This window comes from Nicotiana tomentosiformis, chromosome 3 (assembly GCF_000390325.3).
Source record: "Nicotiana tomentosiformis chromosome 3, ASM39032v3, whole genome shotgun sequence".
Classification (NCBI taxonomy): Eukaryota; Viridiplantae; Streptophyta; class Magnoliopsida; order Solanales; family Solanaceae; genus Nicotiana; species Nicotiana tomentosiformis.
The window spans coordinates 73,780,540-73,803,359 of NC_090814.1; the positions used below are offsets into that span (position 1 = coordinate 73,780,540).

The window sequence follows — 22,820 nt, forward strand, 5'->3', positions numbered from 1 at the left end:
TGCAAAGATGAGATGGTTGAATTGTCTGGTACTAATGTAGGCTATTTATACTGCTAGGAGGATGAAAAATTTACTAACAATCCCTCTTAAGCTTAGGAAGAAATATTAAACTAGTAACGCGCGTGCGGTGCATGGTGTTGAAAAAAAAGTTTGTCATAGAAGGAAATTTTGACTCTGAGCCAAATTATCAGATTACAGCTCCTCCACTAGTTTCATAGCTACAAAGCTAGGGAATCTTCTACTACATACAGTACTGATGACCCTGATTTTGAATCTGCATGACATGTATTTTAAGCCATGCCTGATGCCCCCTTTCCTGTTTCCAACTACTTAACAAATTATATTAACCGATCCTCATCCCCATATCTCTTTACATTGATAGACTAGATCCAAAATTAGGGATGGCAATGGGGCAGTGCAGGTTTGGGAGTTTGCGGTTGCGGGGGCGGGTTCAATTTTTAAATTAAAAAAATCACGAGGGGCGGGGATTTAATTTTTAATGATTTGTATTTCTTCGTCGAACATTAAGGGTGGAATTGGGATAAAAACTAGTTTTCTAAAACACATGCATAAACTGAGATTTTGCATTTCGAACAGTTCATTGTTTTCCTTTTCTTTTCTTCTCTTTTTCAAATTGTTTTTCTAATTGGTGAAGTAGTTCTTCGTTTAAGAATATATACAGTGCCTAATGCTGCATTATGTTAATTAATTTCAGGTGATTAAGCTGTCCAAGGAGGAGGAAGAGGAATAAAAATAAAGTTTTAATGTTTTATTCCACATCATGTATTAGTAGATGATTTGCTATTAATTATCCTTTATGTTGAAAGTCTCTAGGTTATGTTTTTGGTCTTCCTTGTGTTTCAGCGATAACTTGGTATATCTGTCAAAATCTTAGTATTAATAATAAGTATATTATAATACATAAAATCTCTCATCTAGCAGTATCCTTTAAAAGTGAGCTTTACAAAGAACTCCTACTGGTTTCGAGATGCAAATTTAAGTGGCAATTTAAGATGTTGTGTAGATGTTTGTGGTGTCTTTATATAATGCAACTACTCGCAAAAAAATCAATAAAATAAAAAGAGAGATTTATTTTTAAAAAACATCGGCGGGGCGGGTGTGGGTGAACGTGGGTAGAGTGTGGGGCGGGTGGATGCGGGTTTAAATCCTATGCGGGGCGGGGCGGGTCGGGTTCAGACAGAACCTGCCCCGCACCCGCACCGCCTCACACCGCCTGCCATTCCTGTCCAAAATGCACACTTCAAACAAGAATTTCTAAGGATTTATTGGGTCAAATGGTTTTGTGGTATTTATGGTCTTGTTATTAGTTTTATGACTCTGTCTTTTTTTATTTAGAGATAAGAGATTTACTTTTACACATAAGAGATTTAAAAATGACACTTTCTGAATAGGCCTATTTCCCCCGATTTTTATTAAAGATTACTCCAGTTTTCTTCTTGAACCAACTTGATAAACTTTATTATCGCTCACCGAAGAATCCAATTGCAAGTGACAAATCTTGTTTATTCTTCTTTTGATCTCCTTGTCCTCTAATCTTCTCTTCAAGTAAAAGTTGATAGGTCTAGTTGAATCCATTCATATAAATTGCAGCAGCCATTAATTACCTTTAATATCTCACGTTTATAACCACGTAAATAAATATCGAGCACATCTTTAAAATCAAAAATTCTAAAAATTTTATTTCTGAAATTCCGTATGAAACATTGTCATATAAAATAAAAAAGAGAGAGAATCATTTAGGGGAAAAAAAAAAGTTTTACGGACTAACTCGATGACTCTTTTAATGCCGTCGTCATTCAATAAGATTGCATAAATTACGTACTAGCTTATAGTCTTTATTCATTAACCCAAACAACGTGAAGCTGTTCTAATAAGTGGTTCGTTCTTGAAACTTTTACGAATTCTCCTTGAAGTCACTTGACAAATCGAGATGGCCTACTGCCACCGGATGGCGAGATATCCTCCTATTTTAAGTTTAAGAATTTCTCCATTGATACATAAAAATTACACCTTTCTTTAGAAGCCTCATCGTACAAATAACTAGCAAACAATCCCAAGGATTATATTTAGGGAAGTAAGGTTGTCAAAAAAAAAAAAAAAAACATCGCACACTTTAATATTACTAGTGTCACGATCCAAAATCTACTATAGATCGTGATGGGGCCTAACGCCGCCGTCATGCAAGCCAACGGTAATTTACTAATTCAATTACCCATATTTATTACCTTTGAAATCATAATTTCCATTAACTAATTAGTGTAAAATAGGATTTACAGAGTGAAACAATGATCGTTATGTGAACTACCATACTAAACATCCAGTAGGAACCCCCAAAATCCGGTGTCACAAGTGCATGAGCATCAACTAAGAAAAATATGATAAATGCAATATCTGTCTGGAATACAAATTAGACAAGAGTATATAAATAACTTTGATGGAGACTCTGTAGCTGCGGATTCGTAGTATGGAGTGCAGCTCACCGTAAGTCCCCGCGATAGCTGCGCCTCTGCGCCCAAAAGATCACTAGACATACATGTACCTGCTCAAAAATGTGCAGCAAGTGTAGTATGAGTACGTAAACAACGTGTACCCAGTAAGTATCAAGTCTAATCTCGAAGAAGTAGTGACGAGAGGTCGACTTTAACACTCACTATGGGTCAATAATATTAAAATAGAAATATTTATATAGACATGATTTGTGTGAATAACAATAATCTTTTTAACAAGGGGAGATAAATAATTTTTTCAAATTCAATAATTTCCAATTTAACCATTTGTCTTCACAAACTACATTAGAATGTCAAGGCATCATGTAATTATTATTATTATTAAGCACGATTTATGTTGAGGTCGTTCGGTCCGATCCAGAGTGTCGTGTACACTGGCGAGGGACGTGCGACACGATCCATATATGCATCTATACTGCGAAGGTGTTCGGCCCGCTACACAAGAAAGAAGAACATTTTTTTATGAACCTACGGAATGAGAAATTATTATAAGGCTAACACATAAGGATGTACAATTTCTATTAACGGTCAAGTAATTTGCACAAAATTCAAATATGTGAAATTTCGATCTTTTACTATTTTCTCTAACAATTTTCAATATAATTCCAGTACTTTAATTAATAAAGGATACAATTATTATAAGTAATTCATGATTTGAGTCCTAAACTATTCGGACATAGTATAATTTAGTAGCTACGCACGGACTCTCGTCATCTCGTGCATACGTAGCCCCCACAAATAGCAGCAATTATTAATTTAAATTATTTATGGGGTAATTTCCTCTTACAAGGTTAGACAAGAGACTTACCTCACTCTGAAGCTCCATAGCCGGCTCCAACAGCACTCTAACACCTCAAATCGTTGCTTCTCTATCCAAAACTATACAAACAAGGTGCAAACCAATCAAAATGTGTTATAATACCCATAATTAATCAATTTAAACTATTTCCAACTCCGCTCGAAAAGTTGATAAAATCAACCCTCGGGCCAACGTGTCCGGATTCCGAATATTTTTGAAGATAAACTTTACCCATAATATCACGAACTCAAATATATGATTTATTCGTGGTCAAAATTCAAAAAATATCAATTTTTAGGTTTTTCTTCAAAATCCTAAATTTTTACAAATTTTCATGCTTGAATCCATATAAAATCCTTGTATTTAACTCACAATAGGTGGGGATAACTTACTTTGCCATTGATGATGAAAACCTGCACTTGAAGCTCTTCAAGAATCGTCCCAAACCAAGAGAGAATGAAAGAAATGGGCCAAATCCTGTCTTAAAAATAACTCACTGCCCAGCTCCGGCCTTCGCACCTACGGTTCTTTTGCCGCTTCTGCAGAGGATTACTCGCAGGTGCGGCTCTCCCCCAAGGCTAGCTCCTTCGCTTCTACGTTCCTTCACCGCAGGTGCGCATCTGCTTCTGCGGAAAAATCTTCCGCACCTGCGGACTCTCAGTCCCTCACTCCCTTCCGCTTCTGCGACCACTAGGCCGCTTCTGCGGGCTCGCACCTGTGGCCCTTTTCACGCAGGTGCGATCGCACCAGATGCCCAGCTGCTTCAGCTCTTCCTCCAAATCCAAATTCGATCCGTTGACCATCCGAAATCCACCCGAGGCCCTCGTGACCCCAACTAATTATACCAACATGACCCAAAATGCAATATGAACTTAGTCGAGCCTTCGAATCACATCAAACAATGCTAAAATCACGAATTGCACCCCAATTCAAGCTTAATGGAATGAACTTCAAACTTCTACATCCGATGCCAAAACTTATCCAATCACGTCCAATTGACTTCGAATTTTGTACACAAGTCACATTTGACATTACGGACCTATTCCAACTTGCTAAATCGAAATCCGACCCCGATATCAAAATGTCCAATCCCGGTCAAATTTTCTAAAAATCTTCAAATTCCCAACTTTCACCAATTGACGCCGAAACGACCTACGGAATTTCAAATAACCGTCCGGATACGCTCATAAGACCAAAATCACCATACGAAATTATTTTTAGGATCGGAATCCCGAACGGACATCGATAACATCAAAATCCACTTCAACCCAAACTTAGAAAATTATTAAACCTTCAAAATGCCAACCTTCCGTAATAAGCGCCGAAATACTCGCGATCCACCCGATACTCGATCCGAATATACGCTCAAATCCGAAATCATCATACAAACCTATTGGAACCTTCAAATCTCGATTCCGAGGTCGTTTACTCAAAAGTTCAAGTTTGGTCAACTCTTCCAACTTAAAGCTTCCAAATTTAGAATTTTCTTTTCAAACCAACTTCGAACTTCCCGAAATTAAATTCCGACCACACGTACAAGTCATAATACCTGGTGTGAAGCTACTTAAGGTCTCAAACCACTGAATAACGCGCTAAAACTCAAAATAACCGGTCGGATCATTACAACTAGGGGTCTACGAACATATTTTTCTGATCACTAGTCTTGAGTGGGTAACCGAGGCACTTGTCTTGGAAACCATGTTATAAAGTACTTCCTACAAAAACTGTAAAGAAAAGTAATTGCAAAGATGAGATGATTGAAGTCTGGTACTAATGTAGGGTTTTTATACTGCCAGAGGAAAGTTAAAACTAGTAATGCGTGTGATGCATGGTGTTAAAAAAAAGTTTCTCAAGGAAGGATATTAAACTATTGCGTGTCAACATCTTGTTTTTTTCTTCTTTTGATCTCTTCGTCCTATAATCTTCTCTTCAAGTAACAGAGCCGAGGCGGATGCAGTGTATAAATAACAGGTTTAATTAATTAAAATCATAACTTTCGATACAAAGTAAAATTTTATATATATATAAATTCGTTATAATTAAAAAAAATAGTAGATATGCACTTATAACTTTAAAACTATAATGAGTTCAATGTTAAAATCTTAAAAACTGAACCCATAAAATTTAGATCTTGAATCTACCTCTTAACGGTACTCTAGACGACTTCATCAGCACCATCTTCATAATCATTCTTCACAATTGAGCGTATGGTCAAAAGATATTAATTTCTTTTTTTTACACAATTTTTGACTTGAATATCCAGTAACTTTAATAACGAATTTGGATTATTTACATTTGTTTGTCCGTAGTCCAGACTAATGATTACGGCTTCCAGTGGGAATGGAATGATCTCCAATATTAATCCTATTCCGCTTCTTTTATTTTGGTTTACTTTACGTATATAAGTGCAGCTTTCGCAACCGATTCAAACCGTTCATACTTTATTTTCTCAATGAAGACAAACCTTATGCTAAAAGTGTTCATGCTAAATAAATCTAACACCACAACTTGATAAATTAGAAAAATTCTCCTTTTGATTTATATGCGGTACTGCATAAAAAGTATATGCCATTTGAAAAACAGTACTAATAAAACAAATTATGGAGTTGAATTCATGTGGTACTTGATCTGAGTAACAAATTGTCAATCTTAGTACTGATGGCGATTTCAGCATACATCAGACATGTCAACTGGGGAATGTTCATTCAGTATTATTGGCGAACCCGCACTAATTGTCAAACAAGTGGAAACTTGCAAAGGAGTCATATATCACTTGTCAAATTAGGCATCTGTCCAAATGAATACCCTTCTTAATCTTGTACTCCATTTTGAAACTTACAAAAATGAAGAGAGAAAAAAGGCACTTATAAGTTGTTTCCAGTCCTTGGAAAATGAAAAAAAAAGAAGAAAAACAAGACAGATAGAGCGGTTTTGATCACAATTAGGAAAATCAAATGTTCTCAATTTGCTGCAAACCGGACGCATAAAACAAAAACTACTAAATAGAAGTGGAATTGGTTGTTGCTGCCAAATGCACACGCAAGTATACGCGACCGTCAAATAATAAAGTGACTAGAAGTCGGATGCCGAATCCTTGAGAACTTGTTATCAGTTATTGACTAAATTAGACTATCCTAATTATCTAAACAAGAATTAAACTTAAAAGTGTTTGGCTCTAAATTAATTAAATGGAAAACAAATAGTAAACTCTGAACAAAGGAATTAAAAGCAGATTTTTATGTATCAATGTGATAAAAACGACATAGGGTTATGGGCTTATTGGTATCGGGTTATCGGGTAATGGTTGGTGAACGTATTGAGATTTTATAATTAACGGCTAAACGGTTTGGAAGCGAATTACTCAATTTTCTTATCGGATAAACCGTTAACCCGTTAAATTTTTTTATATTACACTTTTACCCCTATGTATATAAAATACTATTGGATTGGTTCGTGTCACGGACTACTGTGTATATGTGATCCTCTGTTTAGTAATGCACTGTATGTGTACAATCCTTTTACAAGTGATTGCAAAGAGCTGTCTATAACAGTAGAATTTCAAGTGCAAGAATTGGTCTTTGGATTTGGTTTTCATCCTATTACCAAAGAGTACAAGGTGATCAAGATAATATATTATGCCAGTTTTATCATGATGACCCTTGGCTCTGTCCAAATTCGACTTCAGAAGTTCAAGTGTTTATTCTTAGCTATGCAACCAAAAGAACTAGGGTTCAATTTTTTTTAATTTGATTTAGCCAATAAACCTTCTTTTAAGCTATGGATTAAAGGAACAAATGTAGTTGAATGGAACAGCAGGCGGGTTACACGTCTCGATAACCACCCGATAATCGCTAATTCGATACCATTCCGCCCGTTGTCTTATTGGATGGCTAGCGGATTACTACATTTATAATTCGATAACCGATAAGCCGAACCGTTAAGCGAAACGATCCGCCCGATAAGGACCCCTAATGGACTATCTAACAATCCTATTGTATTCTTCACTTGAATTAACTACTTAATTTATCTGGTTTATTCTTTGACTGGGTTAATATTGCTCAAAAGGGTATGTCGAGTTCTTATTCGCCTATTCAAGCTAACCTAATGCATATACGTGTATAGAGTTAGAATCAACAAGAATGCATTCATAATTCATGTGCAATAACCAAGAAAAATAATTAGCATATGTCTATCCTAACCGCAAATATATTCCCTGATGCCCAGGTTCAAGAACTTGCTCTAGTACCCAATCTTATGTGCAATACAGAATTTCCACTGTCGAGTTTAAATCCTAGATTCGTAAATAGTATTTAATTGGTGATCAAATAATTAAATAATTAAGCGCATGATTGAATAAATAAATAAATACGAAAAATCAAGAAATCAAAATCAATATTCGAATAACAATAATCATGAAAGAATCACAACCCTAGAACATGACGTTTAGCTCCACATAGACATGATAGATAAATAACGAATAATCCAAAGAAACATAAAAGTTACAAATTTTGGCGGAAGAAAGATAAAATCCAATGAACTTCGGCCTTCACGGTGGCTAGTTCCTTGCTCTCCAAAAATATGTTCAACCCCTTTCGTAGACATGTTTAGAGGATATGCTATTAAGTTTTTTGTCGTCTTGCGGTAGATGACCCGAGTCATAGTAAAAACATCAAAAAATTATATTTGTTGTTTTCTTCGTTTTTCACATATAAATTTATGTTAAGTCGAAGAAATAAATTTATCATTCCACTACACTCCATTCAAGAACTCGAGAATGAACTAATGCCATGTTCATGTATCTCGATTGAAATCCCCGTAAATAGAATTTTCCTTCGAAATAGTATTCTTACTTATTTCGATGATCCTCGATACGGAAGAAAGAGTTTTAAAAAAAGCTGGCCATGTCTGTGTCACTTTCTTACGTCAGGAGAAAGGGGGATCAAAGAACTATGGGGCCGATACGCGAAGGATCAAATCATTTACTCCGTATATTGGATTGGCAGTTAAGGAAAAAAATTGATATTAAAATATTATGATATATTTGTGATTATAAAATCATGTCATGAAGTTTAGATGGTAAGTTAATTTATTTTTAAATATAAAAAATTATTAAAATAGACTACAAAGGAGAGAGAGTTATATAAAATGAAAAGGGAAGACTATTAACATGTATGATACTTTCCATCTCGCATTCAATAAAGAAAAATATTTCATTCCTTTTAAAGCAATCTAAAAAGAAAAATGTTTCACATAAAATATGAGACAAATGAAACATATATTAGCTTTATTCCCAGCACGTTTGTTCTTATGGGAAAGTTGGAGGACTCCAAGTTATGGTAATGCATGGGTTGTGTGGTGTTGAAAATGTTAAAGGAATATTTAACATAGATTATTTAGTACCCTAATTAGTTGCTTACCTTTTAGCCTCCACCAGAAATTCCCGTGATCCAAGGCATCTCTACAGAATGTTTGAACCAGTGTTATTTTTTAAAAAACTTCCCACGCCTTTGAACAATTATAGTACAGAATTCTCAATAATCAGAGCATGGGTGGTAAAAAGTTTACCCTTATACAGATATAAGACAAATTAGAAACAGAGAAATGAAGTTAGATGCCTCCTAAAATCACAGGATGTGGTTGTTGCGTGAATATAATTGAGGTCAGTACTCCTGCAGGTCATGTGGAGTATTAGTTTAGTAGTCATATCAAAATTAAGGTATTGACAACACTATTCTCTAACCTAAATCATTTTCTTTTTTGCTTGGCTTGAAGATTTGAAGTTTAAGATATTCTGAAGTCGGATTATAGGCATGTGAAATTTTTATTCGGCGGAGACTTGAAGTTGGAAGATTATTTAAAGTCAGAAGATGTGCAAGTGGTTTGATAATTATGACCCTCCAATTATGTATGTTCATTGCACACGTGATATGAGTAGGATCGTTCGGTACGCGGACTAAATTATTTCGAGATTATAGTCCTTGGATTATAATTCCGGGACTAATTTATACCATATGAGAGATGTGATAAAATAATTCTACATTGATAGGATAAGATGAGATATCCTGGATTAAGTCTGAGATTGAATTTATACCTTATTTGGTTGGCGGTATAAATTTATACCTTTAACCAAACACAGTATAAATTTAATCTCACATCTTATCCCAGCTTATCTCTCGTACCAAACGTCCCCCTAAGAAGCTAGGACTATGAAATATTACGTAAATGTTCAAGCTATATAGTTATTACAAATTCTACGGATGTTAAATTTAATTTTAGAAGTCGATATGGTAGATTATATTTTGCATTAATTGGTTTAGTATAAATATCTAGTGTATGATTAAGTTATTTCTTATCTAATGATGGCCTTTAGATTCCCAACTTGATATGAGAGTCGAAGATGGTAATGGACGCATAAGCCAAAAATCTCTCTCAGTAACAAGATTGACAATTCGTCATTAGACCACATGAAATCAATGGCAAAATTTGTCTCGTTATTGCTTTTTTATTTTTCAAACACAGCATAAACGTTTTTTAGTCAGTACTTCAAATAAATCAAGCTGCAATGTTTGATTTATTTACCATGAACTTTCGTAATCAAGTTGCAATGTTTGATTTGTTTAACATGAAGTTTCGTAGCATAAGATATTTGTCTTCATCGAGAAAATAATGTATGAACGGTTTACATGGGTTGCGGAAGCTACGCTTATGTAAAACTAAACGAAAGAAGGGAACTGAGCAATATTGAAGATCAAAGGAGTTCATTCCCATTAGCTAGACGCAGTATTCATTACCCTGCACTTAAGAAAAACACATTCAAATCCAGTCCTTAAAGTAACTAATAGAGAAGAGAGAAATCAGAAATGAACGTAGTAACTATAGGAGTTACAATATATATATATATATATATATATATATTGCAGAGGATGAGCAAAAGCTTGTGCATTCCAAATTTTAGTCCTATTAAATTATTAGATTCTAAATAAATAATTTAAAATATCTAATAAATTTATTACGACAAATATAAGGTTTAAAGCAAATTTATTGACTCAGCCCGTTCCCCATAAGGAGTTCGGAACCAAAGGCTATCATCGAGTGAACTGTATCTTTTTTGTGTTAGTTGACCTAAGTCGCACCCTTTCTGCTGGGGTAGCGCTCGTCGTATGTGGGACGACTTTTTGCCTCATGCAGCTCAAGGCGAAGACCAGTAAAATTTAGAAGAGATGAGGAAACCTAGTAGCTGTCAGCCGAGGCCGAACCCATAATTTATACACTATAATAGAAGGTTCCCTAGTTACCTAGGTGAAAGAGGAGCTGTAAACAACAAAAGCAGTAAATCATCTAAGAGTTAAGAGTTGGTATCAATGACAAACTTTTTTTCAACACCATGCACCGCACGCGCGTTACTACTTTAATATTTCTTCCTAAGCTTAAGAGGGATTGTTAGTAAATTATCCATCCTCCTAGCAGTATAAATAGCCTACATTAGTACCAGACTTATACCATCTCATCTTTGCAATTACTTCTCTTTACAATTTTTGTAGGGAGGAAATTCTGCCTTAGATTCCTTATATCATGGCTTCCAAAACAAGAGCCTCAGTTGCCCTTTTCCTCTCCTTGAATCTCCTTTTCTTTGTCATAGTCAGTGGAACTGATTGTGGCTCTTGTCATCATAATCCTCCTAGCACCGGTAATGGTGGCGGCAATGGAGGTAACACTGGTGGCTCGGGCAATGGTGGCAGCTCCGGCAACGGAGGTGGTTCGGGCAATGGCGGCGGAGGTGGCAATGGACAAGGCAGGTGCCCGAGAGATGCTCTGAAGTTGGGGGTATGTGCAAATTTAGTTGGTGGATTGGTGGGTGCGATAGTGGGTTCTCCACCAACTTTGCCATGCTGCAGCTTGATCGCGGGGCTGGCGGATCTAGAGGCGGCAGTTTGCTTGTGCACAGCCATAAGAGCAAATGTGTTGGGAATAAATCTGAATGTGCCACTCTCACTTAGCCTTGTTCTCAACAACTGTGGAAGGAATCCTCCTACTGGCTTCACTTGCTAAGCCGAAGTACCCGATTAATATTATTAATCCTCATTCTGCTTTTGTTATGTCAGTCATTTTGGCGTTTGCATGAATTTTGTTTATGATCACTTTGTCACTTGTGTTATGCTAACGGTTCTAAATAAGCGAACTTGCAAAATGAAATAGCAGGATCGTAAAGCCCAATTTGTTTTATATATGTACTTTGGAGGTTTATTAATATATCTACTATCAATTTCTGTTTCATAAGCATATTTGTGGATTTTGTTTGACTTGTCTATGGTCTTAAGATGGTTGGCCATGAGAACTATTTGTCCGCAGATCTCTTGTGATAATTAAAATGTGCAATTATTTTTTGACAGTTCCAGTTGAATTGTAAAATTATTATTTCAATTTTTTAAATTATATTTTTACCTTCAGGAAAAGATATATTTTGTTACTGGGAAATTAATTATTTCAATTAAAAGTTTAAATGATTACTGATAATATATTTATTTATTTAATTCATATATATTGTACTTATATAATTAATTTAATTATATTAGTCCATAATATTTTATTAGACTAATATATTTAAAATAGTCTAAATTATTTTATTGAATTTGAACATAATAAATTTTGTATGCCTACAATTAGCACTGAATTCATTGCTCCTATAATTATGTGTTCAGAATTTGAACCTAATGTTTTTTACATGTATATTTATACCAAGTGTAAAATATTATATGTTGAATCCATTCGTGGCATATTGCATCCGCCACCATATACATTTAATGACATACTTTAAAAGCATATTTAAAACAAGAAGTTGTAAAAGATTTTATACTTAAAGTCTATACCCAATTAAACATTATCATATAAAATAATGAAAAGGTAAGAGTAACAATTTTGGGGAAATAAAAAAAGTTCCGCTAACAAACTCGATGACTTCCTTTTAATGTCGTCATTCACTATGATTGCAGAAATTACGTACAGTAGCATGTAGCTACCGAAGAAATATTTATTCATTAACCCATACAACTTGAAGTTGTTTCAATCAATCAAATAAAGTAGCTAGCAGGATGTGATTGTTGTTCAAACTTGAAACTTTTGCAAATTCTCCTTGAAGCCACTTGACAAATCGAGATAGCTTGCTTCAAACATCCTCCATTTTTTTGAGTTTCAGAATTTCTCAACTGATACCATAAAAATTGTACATTTCTTTAGAAGAATCGACGTACAAATAATTACTACAAAACAATCACAAAGATGACATTTAGGGAAGTAATTAATTTTTCCAAAATATTACAACTGCACGCTATTATTATCTCTGGGGATTTAGTCACATTTATTTTTCTGATCACTAGTCTTGAGCGTTCCTAAGTTATTTAGAAAAATTTCTCTCTTTACCATTTTCTTCTTTATATTGTATTTTATTTTTCACTTTTTTCCTAGTGAAAAGTGAGTCTCCTAAAAAACATGAGGGGTTACAACTATATACATCCCACTCATTTTCAGCAACCTAAATGAATCAACTTACAAAAAAATTAGTTTTGTCATATCTAGTTCTAAAACTAGGTAGTTGCCACTTATCTAGTTGAAAAGGTCCTTTTACATTTCCTGGTAGTTGACGGAAATGATAAAAGAAAGTACTATCGCCACTTGTAGCAGCATTTTTGGCGAGCATGTAGGCTAACTTTCTTGCTCGGTGATCAGTCAATGAAGTCATTCTGGATCCCTGACTCGTCTCATTCTGAGCCTCTTGATTTGCCTCTCTGTAGCAGTGAGCAATATTGATATCTGCTTGCGTTAAGGTATGTCCAATATCTTCAATAAGATTCTTGAGTTTAAGATTTTTGGTGTTGCCTTGTATCAACATGTTGTAAATGATCTGTGAGTCTATCTCCAAGTCGATGTTGTTGTATCCTTGGTGGACAGACCACTGGATTTCCATTTTAGCAGCCATGGCCTCAGCAGTATTGTTGGTCTTACACTGGACCGATAGTGAGAATGCCATAATTATGTTTCCTTGTTCGTCCCTGACAACTCCCCCATTCCAGCTTTTCCCATCTCCTTGAAATAACTCCCATCTGTATTCACTTTGATCCTTCCAGGAGGTGATTTCTGCCAAGTAATCTCTAGCACTATAGGTGTTGGCCTCCATAGTTCCATTTTTTCACATAACCTTGGCCATGTCTCAGTACAATTGAGTATGGGGAATGCCATTGTTAAAGCCGCGTGGATGGTCCAGTTAATGTGCACTTCCATAGTCCTAACCAGGAATTTTTTCTACTCTCTGTACCTATATGAGCTCCAGCTTCTCCATATTTCCCAGCATATAACTAGTGGGGTTGACCGAAGTATGAACTTGTGAATGTTGTTCTTTGATGTTGCATGCCACCAGTTTTTAAAAATCCTCTTGATGCTTTTCATGCTTGATACCCAAGGGGGCTCCAAAATCTTTCCATAGATGTTGAGAAGCTTCACCTTCTATGAAGACGTGTTGCATTGAGTCTTCTTTTGGATTGTGACAACACCTACATCTGGAAAAAATATGATTACCAAATTGAGAAATAACTTCATCGAAAGGAAGCTTACCGAGGTATAGTCTCCAAGCCAAGAAAGAGATTTTGAAGGGGATGCAATTGAGCCACATATTGTGTAGAGCTGCATTCTTCTGTTTCCTACTCCTTATGGTATGCCAGGCACTTTTGTTTGTGTATTGACCATCTGCTGAGGTATCCCATATGGCATAATCTTCTTTTCTCTGATCTCCAATCTCTTTTGCACTGATGTGGCTAGCGGTATGCTCATCGAGAGTGTTGATCAGCTTTTCCATGTTCCAGTTACCTTCGTGAATGAATTACCTCACTTTGATGGTTTTACTCAATCTGCCGTTTGGGAAGAGCTTGGCTAAGGCCCCTTTTTTCTGACCAATTTTCCCACCAAAAACTGCTATTACCTTTATTAATTTTCCAAATCAGGTTCTCTTCCACCTTGTCTCTAATTTGCGTCATATGTTTCTAAGCAGGTGAGTTACCTGATACCCACTTTTTAGCCACAGGATGAGATCTGATACAATATTTAGCTCTGAGGTAGGTTGCCCACAAAGTGTTTTGAGTTTTAAATCTCCACCATCTTTTCGTGGCTAAGGTGTCACGATCCAAAATCCGTTAAAGGTCATGATAGCACCAGACACCACTGTCAGACAAGCCAACACTAAATAGTTAATTAAATTCTCATTTTAATCTTTTTGAAATCGTAAATTTACTTCAATTTATCTAGTAAAAGATGAATCTACAGAATAATAATAATATTTTTCAATTTCAATACTGTACATCCCATAATTATCCAGAACCCGATTTCACAAGTGCATGAGCATTTTCTAGAAATTTAAAATAAAATACAATAACTGTCCGGAATATAAATTTGGACAGGAAAGAAAATATAATACTCTGAAGGAGACTCTGCTGACTGCGAGTCGTACATAAGATGCAGCTCCATTAAGTCCCCGTAATAATCGCGCCTCTGCGCCCATAAGGCCACTAGTCATATATATACCTACAAAACGTGCAGCAAGTGTAGTATGAGTGCGTAAATCAACGCGTGCTCAGTAAGTATCCCGCCTAACCTTGAAGAAGTAGTGACAAGGGGTCGACTTCGATACTTACTGTGGCCATCAATAATATAATTAGTCGTAAATTTATTAAAAATGACAGTAAACTCAAGAAAATCATGAATCAAGTAAACAATTCCTTTGTTAATGAGAGGTTTTCAAATTCACATTTCATCATTTATTAATTTATCTTAGACCAGGGAGGATATATCATTATTTATAAATTTCAAGGCAAGCAATACAAGCATGCGCAAATCATGCCGAGGTCGTAATCCAACAAATATTTAAACTGTGCACTGCCAGAGGGTCGAATGGCGCGAACCATAGATGCATTTATTTAATCTGCCGAGGCGAACGACCCGCTCCCATGGGAGTAGTAGGAAGTACCCTGCTCGCGAATCATACGTGTGACGCGGTCAAACATAAATTTAAGGAATCACCCCGCTCGCGGATCATACTTGCGACGCGGTCAAATATAAATTTAATATTAAAATCATATCTCTTTATTGATTCTTTTCAAAAAATAAGGGAATTTCAGCTTGTAACTTTTTAAGAAAATTACCCCGTTCGCGAAACATACATTCGACGCGGTTACATATAGATTTCTTCAGCTATTATATTATTCCTCAATTCTTTTTGAAATCTTGAAGTTCAAATGAAACCTTTTAAATCTTAAGTTCTTCAATTTCAACTCATTTCAAAATATTTAATAAGCAGACTCAATCCCGCTCCCTCTCAAGGCAAACCATAAACATAAATCAATAACAATATCAACAAGGCATAATTTGATCTTAAAACTACCCGGACGTAGGCATAGCTAGTAACTACGTACGGACTCTCGTTACCTCGTACGTATGCAACCCCCACAAATAGAAGCACATAATAGTTTAGTTCACCTATGGGGGTTAATTCCCATTTACAAGGTTAGAAAGGAAACTTACCTCGTTCCGTAGTTCCATAACCGGCTTTCGAGCCCTTTAAACAACTCGAATCGAAGCACAACGCCCCAAAACCCATTATGATTGATGAAGTTGGCATTCCAATGTGCTCCAAAATTGTCTCCCATAGGCGAAAAATGAAATTAGATAGAGCCAAACCCTCGCTTTAAAGGAGACACTGCCCAACCCCGACTTCCGCACCTGCGGCCTATTCGTCGCATCTGCGGTCTCGCAGGTACGGCCAAAACCTCGCACCTGTGCATCACCTCTTCCTAGCTCGACTCCGCACCTGCGCCTTCCCTTCTGCATATGCGACTTCGCAGGTGCGGACATACTCTCGCACCTGCGCTCCCGGATTCTTCTCTCACTCTCGCACCTGCGATGCACCTCCGCATCTGCGACCTTACAGGTGCGGACAGTCCTTCGCACCTGCGGTCACTGCCCAGCTTTGCCCAAACTGTACCTGCGACCACTGGCTCGCACATGCGACCTCGCACCTGCGGCCCTTATCGCGCAGGTGCGATCACACCAGATATCAGCTACCTCATCTTTTCTTCCAAGTCCAAATTCGATCTGTTAACCACCCGGAATCCACCCGAGACCCTCCGGACCTTAACCAATTATACCAACACATCCCAAAACACATTACGAACTTAGTCGAGCCTTTAAATCATATCAAACAACGTCGAATTCATGAATCGCACCCCATTTCAAGCTTAGTGAACTTTAAAATTTTAAATTTCTACATTTGATGCCGGAACCTATCAAATCACGTCCGATTGATCTCAAATTTTGCACACAAGTCACATTTGACATTACGGACCTACTCCAACTTTCAGAATCAAGTTCCGACCCCGATATCAAAAAGTCCACTCCCGGTCAAACTTCTCAAAATTATCCAAACTATCAACTTTCGCCAAATGACCCCAAAATGACCTACGGACCTCTAAATCCACTTCCGGTCACGCACCCAATACCGAAATCACTATACGGAGCTATCCCCAGACTCGGAATTCCAAACGGATATCGATAACATTGAAATGCACTTCAACACAAATTTATGAAATTCTTCCAAAATGCTAACTTCCACGATAGGCGCCGAAACACTCACGGGGTATCCAAAACCCGATCCGAACATACGCCCAAGTCCGAAATCATCGTACGAACCTGCTGGAACCTTCAAATCGCGATTCCGAGGCCGTTTACTCAAAAATCTAAATCTTAGTCAATTCTTCCAACTTAAAGCTTTCGAAATGAGAATTTTTCTTTCCATATCAACTCTGAACTTCCGAAATTTTAATTCCGACCACGCGTACAAGTCATAATACCTGAAGTGAAGCTGCTCATGGTCTCAAACTGGCGAACGACGTGCTAGAGCTCAAAATGACCGATCGGGTCATTACATAAGGTATTGCTAATATCCTCCATCGACCTAATGCCAATGCCACCCTTATCTTTTGGAAGGCACAAGTTCCTCCAAGCACTCCAATGATACCTCTTTTTTTCTGCTGAAGTGCCCCAAAAGAACCTAGCCAATTATTTTTCAATCAAGTTAAGGGTGCCCATTGGAGGGCTCATAGCTGAGAGAGTGTAAATAGGAAGGGATTTGAGGACACTTTTAATTAGGACCCTTCTGCCACCACAAGTAAGCAACCTACCTTGCCATCCGTTCAATCTTTTAGCCACTTTTGTCACTATCGGGTCAAAGTGAGAGTTTTTTCCTGCCCACATACAAGGAGCAGCCAAGATAGTTAAAGAAAAATTCTTTTGCCATGAAACCAGTAGCTCTTCTCATTCTTTTAATTCTTTGTGCTCTAGATTTACGATCTGTGAGAAAGAAACTTTTGTCTTCGTTAACCTTTTGCCCAGAAGCTCTTTCATAGTTGCTAATTTGTTGCATAATCAATCTCACTGACTTGTTATTGTCAGAACTAAATATCACAATATCATCTGCCACTACAAGAAAAGTGCCATTTATATGGGGATTCTTTTAGGGATTATAATGTAAAATTCGCAGGTAAAATATTTACCTGGGGATTTTGCAAGTAAACAGTAATCCGCAGGAATAAAGGTCGTGGGTAACTATTACTTGCGAATTTCAAATTTCCCAGGTACGTCACCTGGGGATATATTGGCCGCAGGTACATTACCTAAGAATGTTAAATTCCTATATAAGTTACTTGCGGACTTTTTCCGCAAGAAATACCAAAAAATCGTAAGTAAATTTTGGTAAACATTTGTGAAAGAAAGGAGTTTACCTGGTGATTTTCATGGGCAAATATTCGCATGTAATTTCGTAGCAAAACCTCTAAGTAAATTTACAAAAAATATTCACTAAACATTTCATGGAAAAAAGGAAATTTCGTGGGAATTTGATGGGATAATTTCGCAGGAGAATTCCTTACAAAATTCCCATGTACTGTATATTTGCAGGTAAATTCCTAACAAAAGATTTATCCGCTTCAAGACACTTCCCCATGAAAATCCACAAGTAACTTGTACATTTTTCAAAAGAAAATTTATTAGTATTTGGTCTCAAATTATATTCCACACAATTCAATATACATGATATTCATCCTCTATTTTTTTCAAACAAACAACTCTGCACAAATCTGCAGTAATACATAGCCACAATATGATTTATAAATTAATAAATAATAATGTATAATTCTTAAATAAAAAAAATTAAAAGTCTAAATTGTAAATCTTTAATAGTACTACCAAGTATCTCAATCCTGATCATAGCCATCTACCAAGTTGTTGTTATCATCATTATCACTGTGAGAATCTTGATTGTCTTTCGAAGATGATGATTGTGCATTTGAAGATGATGCCGGGCAGCCCACATGCTTTATCAGTGCTGCTAATTTCTCATTTGTGTCACCTAACTCTTTCCTCATTTTTTTGTTTTGGCGCATCATCTCTTCCAACTGATTATATAACTCTACATTTAACGCATGAACTTGGGCACTAATCCGATCATCAATTTCTTCTGACACATAAGATGTTGTTTGCTTAGGTACTTTTACAGATCGGCCCAAAGAGCCAAGACCTGCAACTCTTTTTTTTTTCTCTCCACCAACTAATAGTACCCAAATATCCATATTACTTAATTGAGATAGCCCGCTAGTTGAATTAGTTTCTCCATCAACAGATGCACTTTGGGAAGCAAATAATTCTTCTTTCTTTTTTTCAAAATTATTCTGCACAAAAGCATTGAAATAGATATTAGTAATTTTATCCATAGAAATAACATACTAACCCTTACGTCATTGAGACATCCAATTCCTGCTGTTCATTAGCCGCATGCGTTAAGCCCCCTTTGGGTATTTAGAAAATTTAGTTGTTTAAGGAACTATTTCTGTTTGTAGTCTTATAATTATCTGGCTGAATAGCTGATAGCTTTATTGTATTATGCTTAAGGTTAAAATACTTTTTCACCTTACAAAAGATGATTAAGGGATTTATGTGTTGAATGGTCTAATAGCTGTCACTTTGCAGCAAGGTGGATAGGAAAAGTGCATGGGTTCACAATTCTCATACTCCTCAGGCTCCTAAGCAACAAGGAATAAGAAACTGTCAATCACAAGCTTTAATTTGATAAAGCTAGTAGGTCCAATTTAGAAAGATTAATATTACTCTTGTTTATTATCACTACAATAAAATAATGGCTACTTGGCCACTCCTTTTTCTTCTCTCCTTTTTTGTCTTTTATGTTTTTTGTAATTGTCTAATTTAAAGATCTACCTAGGCCCTAGTAAGGCATAATTACATAGAGCAAGCTTGTGCATAAGTTTGTTGGACTATTAAATTCTCTCCTCTTCTTGAAACAACCAATTATACATCAACTTAATAGAGTAATGGCAGTTAAATAATTTTAATACATATATGTTGTAGAAGAAAGACTTACATAAGCATCTTCAGCTTTCTCATTTACCCAATTTTTCTCTTTCTCCTTTTAATGAGTGCAAAAATAAAAATTTGAAAATGAAGCATCTTTTCCAGTAGCTTCCTTCTGTAATTAAAGGGATACGTGTATTCTACCAACATTTATATGATCTATTTTCTAGAAAAAAAAATGTAAAAAAGATCTATATATTGCCAATCTCTTCCAAATCACACGATGTGGTATACAACCACATGTATGAACAGAGGTACCTGCATTTGTATCGCGATTCTTTTTGTTTTGTTCCGACTTTAACTTAAATTGAGAAAACTCCCAATGCTCCTTCATCTCCTTGAATACTGCATCACCCATCTAATTTGGCTTCACAGAAAAATCCTTTCTAACATCTTGGAAAAATTAGGTCATTCTTGAAGATGCCATTTTCTCAGAATTGCATCGTATAGCATCATTATAGTGAGGGAGCCATCTAAATCTTTTATGTAGTATTTTATAACACAACATATATCAAAATAAAATCTGAATCAGTCCTATAAACTTACACACCAACATTCTAACATGAATCGTATTATAAACATCCTTACCTTGAATTCTTCAAACCACATATCCCGAGTAGGTTGTGGGAATTATTCCAAGAAGGTTTAGCCAGCTCAAATTTACTATGAATGTAACTAGCAATGCCTTCAATAACTGGCTTATGAGGTTCAAACCTACATAAAAATGCAGTAGTTATCAATCATTTATAAATTAAAGTATCAGTATTGTCACGACCCAAATTCACCTACAGGTCGTGATGGCGCCCAACATCCCAGCTAGGCAAGCCAACTAATGATTTAAACATATATTCATTTCTTTAAAAATTATCCGAGTAATCAAACTCTTCAAAATTTTAAAAATTACGAAAAATAATAAAAAATAAGATAAATTAAAACCCAAGTAAAATAATTAAATTCAAAAATTCTACCAGTGTGTGTGCCAAGACCTGGTATCACAAGTGTATGAGTATCTAGTAAATTATACAAAAATTTTAAATATTATCTGAAATAAAATAGACAGAATACAATTACAAGAGGAAACTCAAGGGTTGCAGAACGACTCAAGAAGCAGCTCACCACTAAGTCTCGGGTATCTGGGGTATGCTCTGGTAGGTCCTCTGATAGTACCTGTCTCAGGCCCTGCACAAAAAGTGCAGCAAGCGTAGCATGAGTACGTAAACAACGTGTACCCAGTAAGTATCAAGCCTAATCTCGAAGAAGTAGTGACGAGAGGTCGACTTTGACACTCACTATGGGTCAATAATATTACAATAGAAATATTTAATTAAACATGATTTTTAGGTGAACAACAATAATTTTCTTAACAAGCAAAAATAATAAATTCATTAAATTCAATAATTTATAATTTATCAATTAGCTTCACAAGCTGCAATTTAAAATATCAAAGTATCGTGTAATTATTATTATTAAGCACGATTTCTACCGAGGTCGTATGGCCCGATCCAGAGTGTCATGTACACTGCCGAGAGACATGCAGCGCAATCCATAGATGCATCTATACTGCCGAGGTATTCGCCCCGCTCCACAAGAAAGGAGGACATTTTCTTATTAACCTTTGGAATGAGAAGTTATTATAATATTAACACGTAGGATGTTCAATCTCCATTAACAATTCAATAATTTACACAAAATTCAAGTATATGAAGTTTCGATCTGTTACTATTTTCTCTAACAATTTACAATATAATTTCAGTAATTTAATTAAAAAAAGGATCAATTATCATAAGTAATTCATGATTTGAATCCTAAACTGCCCGGACATAGCATAATTAGTAGCTGCGCATGGACTCTCGTTACCTCGTGCGTACGTAGCCCCCACAATTAGCAATAATTATTAACGTAAATTACCTATGGGGTAAATTCCCTCTTACAAGGTTAGGCAAGAGACTTACCTTGTCTCAAAGCCCACTTCCCAATCACAATGTCGCGTAAAATCTCCATTCGGTGCCGAAAAATCTGAAACTAACTAAAAGTTATATAAAATATTTAATACATGCTCAATAATTTAAAATTAGAATAATACATGGTAAATTCCGAAAATTCACCCGGGCCCACATCCCAGCTAGGCAAGCCAACTAATGATTTAAATATATATTCATTTTTTTAAAAATTATCCCAGTAATAAAACTCAGAGTACTTGAAAAAAATTAAGACAATGTGAGAAATAAGATAAATTAAAACTCAAGTAAAATAACTAAATCCAAAAATTCTACTAGTGTGTGCCAAGACATGGTGTCACAAGTGTATAAGCATCTAGTAGATTATACAAAATTTTAAATACTGTCTGAAATTAAATAGACAGAATATAAATATAAGAAGAGGCACTGGTTGCTGCAGAACGGCTCAGAAAGGCAGCTCACCACTAAGCCTCTGGATAACGTGGATGCACTCCGATAGGTCCTATGATAGTACTCGTCTCGGGTCCTGCACAAAAAGTACACCAAGCGTAGCATGAGTACGTAAACAACGTGTACCCAGTAAGTATCAAGCCTAATCTCGAAGAAGTAGTGACGAGAGGTCGACTTTGACATTCACTATGGGTCAATAATATTACAATAGAATTATTTAATTAAACATGATTTTTAGGTGAACAACAATAATTTTCTAGACAAGTAGAAATAAATCAATTCCTTAAATTTCAATAATTTCTAATTTATCAAATTAGCTTCACAAGCTGCAATTAAAATATCAAGGTATCGTGTAATTATTATTATTAGGTACAATTTCTGCTGAGGTCGTACGACCCGAGCCAGAGTATCGTGTACACTACCGAGAGACGTGCGGCGTGATCCATAGATGCATCTATGCTGCCGAGGCGTTCGGCCCGCTCCACAAGAAAGGAGGACATGTTCTTATGAACCTCCGGAATGAGAAGTTATTATAGAATTAACACATAGGATGTTCAATCTCTATTAACAATTCAATAATTTACACAAAATTCTAGTATATGAAGTTTCGATTTTTTACTATTT

The 22,820-nt window shown here is 35.9% G+C and overlaps 1 protein-coding gene across 1 annotated transcript; it reads left to right on the forward strand.

The window, feature by feature from the left end:
• The first annotated feature begins 10,816 nt into the window (after positions 1-10,816).
• On the forward strand, positions 10,817-11,604 carry LOC104111284 (14 kDa proline-rich protein DC2.15-like). Its single transcript, XM_009620957.4, has one exon. It carries the CDS (start codon positions 10,900-10,902, stop codon positions 11,374-11,376), a length of 477 nt encoding a protein of 158 aa, XP_009619252.1. The 5' UTR covers positions 10,817-10,899; the 3' UTR covers positions 11,377-11,604.
• The last annotated feature ends 11,216 nt before the right edge of the window (positions 11,605-22,820 follow it).